At 27.9% G+C, this 6,885-nt stretch overlaps 1 protein-coding gene across 4 annotated transcripts in view; it reads left to right on the top strand.

Annotated features, from left to right (window-relative positions):
* The window catches only part of LOC100207695 (E3 ubiquitin-protein ligase UBR5), a 123,853-nt gene extending 121,259 nt beyond the window's left edge, over positions 1-2,594 (top strand). For all 4 annotated transcript variants that reach the window (XM_065795745.1, XM_065795743.1, XM_065795744.1 and 1 more), the window contains 5 exons: positions 297-441; positions 529-653; positions 1,535-1,682; positions 1,944-2,029; positions 2,142-2,594. In XM_065795745.1, coding sequence (XP_065651817.1) covers positions 297-441; positions 529-653; positions 1,535-1,682; positions 1,944-2,029; positions 2,142-2,354 — 717 coding nt within the window. In that variant the 3' untranslated portion in view covers positions 2,355-2,594. The remainder of the gene's footprint in view (positions 1-296; positions 442-528; positions 654-1,534; positions 1,683-1,943; positions 2,030-2,141) is intronic.
* Positions 2,595-6,885: the final 4,291 nt, after the last annotated feature.

Genomic DNA, 6,885 nt, shown 5'->3' with positions numbered 1-6,885 from the left:
TGGAGGACAACTTTTTGGATTTTTGATTGTAGCAAGCCTAATTTCTGTGTTCAGTTGACATTTCAATACATAATTACATAATTACATACTTACAATGTTCTTTAATTTTCTAATCACATAGGCACTCAGAAAGTAATAAAAGAAAGTGGACGATTATATTATCTTTAACATGCATCAACTCCCTGTTCTACGCACGTTTTAAAATGTGTTTGCATACGCACATTGTAAAATGTGTTTGCACACGCATATTTTAAAATGTGTTTACACACACATATGTACATATTATTTTATTTTAGATAAGTTGGCATGACTTAGCTTTTTTTGATCCAATATTATATGAGAGTTTACGTCAACTTATTGAGGATAGCAAGCGTGAGGATAGCTCTAAATTTTTTTCAGATCTTGATCTAACATATTGCATTCAGTTACGACCTGAAGAGGGTACATTTTTTTAATGTTATGATTTGAAAAGGGTACATTTTTTATTTTTAACAACTTATATTTTTATATCCAATTTCTATTTTATAGGTGGTGGTACAGTAGAGCTTGTAAAGGGTGGAAGTCATGTAGAAGTTGCACCAGACAATGTTCATGATTATGTCAAGCGGTATGCTGAATATAGAATGGTTGTTAACTCTAGGAGAGCACTTCAGGTAGGAATAATTGAAACTAAAAATATTTTTAATCACAAATACAATTTTCTTTTCTACATAGTTTATCAATCACAATTTATGAACAAAACATCAAAACTTTGCAATTTATTTTATGTCTGTAAAGTTTCTGCTTTTCAATCTACAAAAAAAAACTCTTTTAAAAATATTTTATCTATTTTTACTTATAAAATATTATCTTATTTCAATCTTTTGATTATTAAAGACTAGAATTACCCAAATTTTTTAATTTACGAATCCTTCATAAAAGTATTTTAACCAATCATACAAGTTGTGTTAGTTATGGTAGTTAAATATTATACTTATTATATTTTATTATTATACTTTTTTATACTAATTATATTACTAAACATACTATACATTGTTATAGGCATGAACAATTTATATAAGGACTTCTAAACCTTTTCTAATTTACGACCCCATTTATGATTAGAAGTTTTTTCGCGACCTTAGATAAATATAAAATAAAAATATTGAATATTTTGTGATTATTTTTTGATTATAAAATAATATACATACACATGAAAAAATACACAGTTATACAAGTTCATGCATTTAAATATTTTATGTTAAAATCTTACGACTCCAATATTTCGTAAAGTGACCCCATTAGGGGTCGCGACCCATAGTTAAAATAAGAAGCTTTGATTTATATGTGTATCTTCGCATTATATGCGTAAACAGTTTGTGTATGTGTAGTAGTAGTAGTAATAGTAGTAATAGTAGTAATAGTAGTAGTAGTAGTAGTAGTAGTAGTAGTAGTAGTAGTAGTAGTAGTAGTAGTAGTAGTAGTGTTTATTAAACACTTAATAGATTAGAAGCAGAAACAGTTTATTTATATATGTTTATTATGTATAAAACAGGCAATGCGTAGGGGATTACTAGATGTCATACCAGCAAATCATTTAGAAAGTTTGACCGCAGAAGATTTCCGGTTGCTTTTAAACGGGATTGGAAACATATGCATCCAACAACTTATGAGCTACACATTTTTTAGTGATGAAACAGCAGGTAAAGTATTATAATCTAATATTATTATCTTTTATACCTGTTTTTACTCCTTCCATTAGTTTACAGGGTGATTTTTACAGAAAAAAAAAGGTAGCTGAGGGGGTAGTTAGGTCATTTTTTGCCCTAGAGGTCCGCTTCTACAAATATACTTTCTAAACAAAAATCTCCCACATTCTCCTTTTATGTTTATTACTTATATTATAACAAATACAAATTTTTTCTTTTATTAGTCTAGTTTTAAAATTGATCTGTTTTTAACAGGCGAAGGACAAGAAAAGTTAACAAAGTTTAAAAAATGGTTCTGGTCTATTGTTGAGAATATGACTCCTAAGCAAAAGCAGGACTTGGTAAATATATTAAAATTATTTATACAATCTTATTAATCTTATAAGATTAAATTTATATATATTTTTTTTGTATAAATGTTTTAGAAAGTTTTATTTTTTCAATTATTTTTAGCTTTATTTTTGGACCTCTTCCCCCGCAATGCCTGCAAGTGCCGAAGGCTTTCAACCTCTACCTTCTGTTACTGTCAAACCAGCAAACGACCATCAACTTCCTACTGCAAATACATGTATCTCTCGACTCTACGTTCCTCTATACTCATCAAAAGCTATACTGCGAAACAAGTTTTTATTAGCGATAAAAACTAAAGTTTTTGGCTTTGTCTAAGTGAATTGTTAGATTATGCGATGATGATGTATGATGGAAGAATGGTAGAAATGATGATAAAAAGATGATAGGTGATGGAAAGACGCAAAATATTTACTTGATTTTGTAACTTTACTACGCTTATGCCGTTTTTTATTTGGTTGAGTATCTTGATCAAAATTTATAAAACACGAAGATCTTTGATCGATCGATATAGAATTCTTATTTAAGAGTTGAGTTCAAATAAAGTTATAAACATTACTTCTATTTATTATTGCGCTGTGAGCATTCTATATAAAATAAAGTGTTATTAAAAAAAAAAATTTTCAGCACAATTAAAAAAACATAAATGCATACATACATGTATACATATATACAGACATGCATACATACATACATACATACATACATACATACATACATACATACATACATACATACATACATACATACATACATACATACATACATACCGACGTTCATACATATATGCATACATACATACATACATACATACATACATACATACATACATACATACATACTTACATACCGACGTTCATACATATATGCATACATACATACATGCATAATTACATACATACATACATACATTCATGCATATATATATGCATACATACATACATACCGACGTTCATACATATATGCATACATACATACATACATATTTATATGCATACATGCATATATAAATAAACGCAGAAAATATAACTAATAAGATATTTTTCATTATTGACGGTAACGCTAGTTCTTACCTCATACTAAAAAGTTTAAAATCTTCAAAATGTTTCGACTATGATCTCAGGAAGAATTAAAATTAGTTTTTAGCTCTAATTTTGTGAAAATTAACTTAAACGTAGTATTTTAAAGTTTACCTTTAAAATACTACGTTTAAGTTAATTTTCAAAAAAATAAGGACCAACTTAGACTTTTATTGTAATCTTTTAATTATAAAGGAACAATTGAAATACCATCATAAAAATCTTTATTTGTGCACGTAACAAGTTTGTAAATTGTTGTTATTACTCAATCTGTTGCGAGAACTATTTTAAATGCAAAAGCTAATAAAGATGGCAACAAATTACTGAAATTTTAATAACTTAGTTGCTAAAGAATAACATGAATTTACTTCAGGTAAATCAGTAATCAAAAATTTTCTTGAATCAGTAGATGTAATAACCAATGCTTTAAACAGTGGATTTATGTTTTAGTGGTTTATCTTTGCTAAAGCGTTCGATAAGGTCGATAATAAACTACTAATTGCTTAAGTAAAAAACGAATTTATTTCGAATCAAATACTTAATTTTTTACATATATAGGGGAGACCGGGGGTAGTTGCAACAATGTTATTTTAACGATGTTTTTCAAGTTATTATTACAAAATATTTTTACATTATATAACTGTAAGGTTACCACGTCAGCTCAAAAAAAAATTTATTAATAAAACAAAAACTGAAAAGTATTTATTATTTTGAATTTTATTTTATTAAATCTTTATTTTTTCAGATATCAACTTATAATTCGCTTTCTCAAACTTTTTTTTCGGTTTCACTTTAAACTAAACAACCTAAACAATATGAGGTAAAAAATATCGTTTTCAAATACAAAAAGGTTAAAAATATAGAATTATTTAAAGTAAATAAAATATACAATATATAAAATTAAAGTTATAGAAAACAAACAGTTTTATAAAATGCGTTGCAACTAGTCCCGGCTTTCCCTTTTTAGAACAATTAAATAACAGTATATCATATAAAAACTTAACAAAACTAACTATACCTGAAACAACTCATAGAAATTTGCTTATTTCAATATTATTTTCATTGGAAAAATAAGGCTTACGTAATAAAGAGCATTTCATTAAAACAAGCTGTGTCTGCCTTGTTCAAAAGTTAAAATTAGTATAGTGTTCAAAAGTATTCCACTAAATGCACGAAACTTGGATATAAAATGGATGAAAATGTAATTTCTGCACAGTTAATATTAAAATCACAATCTTATATATATGAAGAGGTTACAACCACAACAACAAAGTCAATTTTTATTTTTTATAAAAGCAATATTTGTGCTGCATAAATGTTGCTTTTATAATCATGCTTTTTACTTGCGAATCGCAAGTAAAAAACATCATTATTTCGTGATTTTTACATGATGTTTTATTAAAATTTTTTTGAAATTATTAACAATGGCGGTTTTCATGTTCACGGATTATTGTGTTTAAAGAAGAAAGTCTTCTGTCAGAGAGAATTGTTACTGTATTTCAATTTTGTTGAAAACAACTCTTTTTACTATAATTTAATTATAAATCGTACAACATTTTTTTGAGAGAAAAGGTGCATTTATCTTTTTACAATAATATATTTTCTTATAACAAGTTGCCAAATTAACAAAAAAGTTGCCATAAATGGCAACTTCTTTTGTATGCATTTAAATGTGTATATGGATAAATTGAAAATAACGATGTATTACATTTTGGCGCATAATCTCATGAAAGTGTTGCTATGCAAAAAATTTTTAATAAGTTAGAGAATAATAATTATGCAAGGTTGAGTAACTTTCAAGGAAAAAAATCAATTTCTGGTATAAACTGGACGAAGAAGACATGAGTCTATTGCATCAGCTGTTTTATTAAAAAAAACGAGAAATTTCAGCAGTATTTAAATGCTAATGACAATATTAATATAATGCTTTTAAAGGAAGTGAGAGATGCTGGATAATTTACAGTCTCACTTATGTTTTACACATAGAACAGATAGGTTTCATTCTCCGTCTTATTTACTTTAAGGTTACCAAAAAAAAACTGGGAAATAAAAGAGCGTTTTCTTTGTTTTAAAGACGCGGAGAAAAGAAGGGAGCGTATATTGTTAAACTGATTCGTGATGTGATGATAAAAGTAAATCTTTTAATTGCAGAAATGCCGCTATAACAAGGTTTTGACAACGGCTCAATTACGGCTGGAATTTACATGGGGGCAAAATCGTTAATTTTACAAAATATCCCATAAGCCTTATATATTCTTTATGGTGCCCATAGCTTTGTTTAGCAGGAGAACATGCATTTAAATCTTGCGCTGAGATAAAAACTTTTTTCGGTATCAAGCTCTCTACGTGTTCTTCAGCTGCAGTCCTACTAGGTAGAAGATTCTGCAAGAATTGCCATATAATACTCTTTGCAAGATTTCCGATACCAGGTAGTCAGCTCGGATCGCCGCTAGATTCGAATTAGAGATTACATACAGTACAATCTCTCTAATTCGAATTAGAGATTCAAATTAGAGAGATTATATTGTATGTATAAAATGAAAGTGACGACATATTACATTTTGAAACATAATCTCATGAAAGTGTTGCTATACAAAAATTTCTACATAAATTAGAGAACAGTAATGCTAATGCTAACTTAAAAAAAAAAAATCAGTTTCTGGTTAATACTGGTCTAAGAAGACGTGAGTCTATTGCATCAACTGTTTTATTTAAAAAAATGAAAAGCAGTACTTACATGCTAATGGCAATATAAATGTATAGATGGCTATTATCACTAACAGCCATCATATTATCACTAATAGCTACCTATGCATAAAAGAACTTACCAATTGGTTCATTGGTTGTGTGTGTGTTTTTTAAAGAAAGTAAGAGAAATTACTTTACAGCCATTTCCTATTGGATGCCAGATGTGTCACACATGTGTATTGCATTTGCATGACTACATCTGCTTTCAAATTAATTTTTTAATCATGTTTAAAGTGGCGCTTACTCGACGCTATGCCCCGGGCGCCATATAAGCTCTCGGCGGTCATGTTGTTAGCGCTTTATGGTAAATTATTTTTTAAATATTTTAATGCAGTTTTGAAAAGCATAAAACCAAAAAAGATTGCAAAACATAATTTTTGTTCGCGAGGGTCGGTTATGTTGATGCAAACACTATACAAATAATAAATAATACAAAATTAGTTTCAGAATTAAATAAAGTATATATATTTAATTATGTTGGTTACAATTTTAAAGTTAGTTAGAATAGTAAATATAGATTAAAGACTAATCCAAACATTCTGTTTTACTTGAAAATGAAATACAACAGCCTGGAAATTAAGAAATAATTTTTTCTAATTTACTTCTATGCTTTATATGAAAACTTTTATAAATGATTAATATATACTTTCTCAAAACTTTTTATATGTGACTCTGCCGTTTTTCCCGTGTACTCTTCATTTGTCTTGAAGTAGCATGAATTTTAAAATCGATATTAGATCTTTACTTTTTCTTTCAATATTTTTTTTTTAAGCACCTTCGGTTGCACAAATTATCGTTTGCACAATCTTTCTATCGTTTGCACAATCTATCGTCACAAACTTCGGTTGCACAAGCTATATCGTTTGCAATTTTTTTATTATTTGAATTTTGGTGTCTGGTGTTATATTTGAGAATATTTCTAGCTTCCATTCAGTACTAAATGGTTTTTTATTTAACACTCCATGGCTTAACTGCCGAGTATTTAAGTATCTTTACTTTAGCATATGGAACATTTTTAACCA

This window comes from Hydra vulgaris, chromosome 04, assembly GCF_038396675.1.
Source record: "Hydra vulgaris chromosome 04, alternate assembly HydraT2T_AEP".
Lineage (NCBI taxonomy): Eukaryota > Metazoa > Cnidaria > Hydrozoa > Anthoathecata > Hydridae > Hydra > Hydra vulgaris.
The sequence above is the reverse complement of the archived record's forward strand: the minus strand, read 5'-3'. Positions and strand labels throughout refer to the sequence as shown.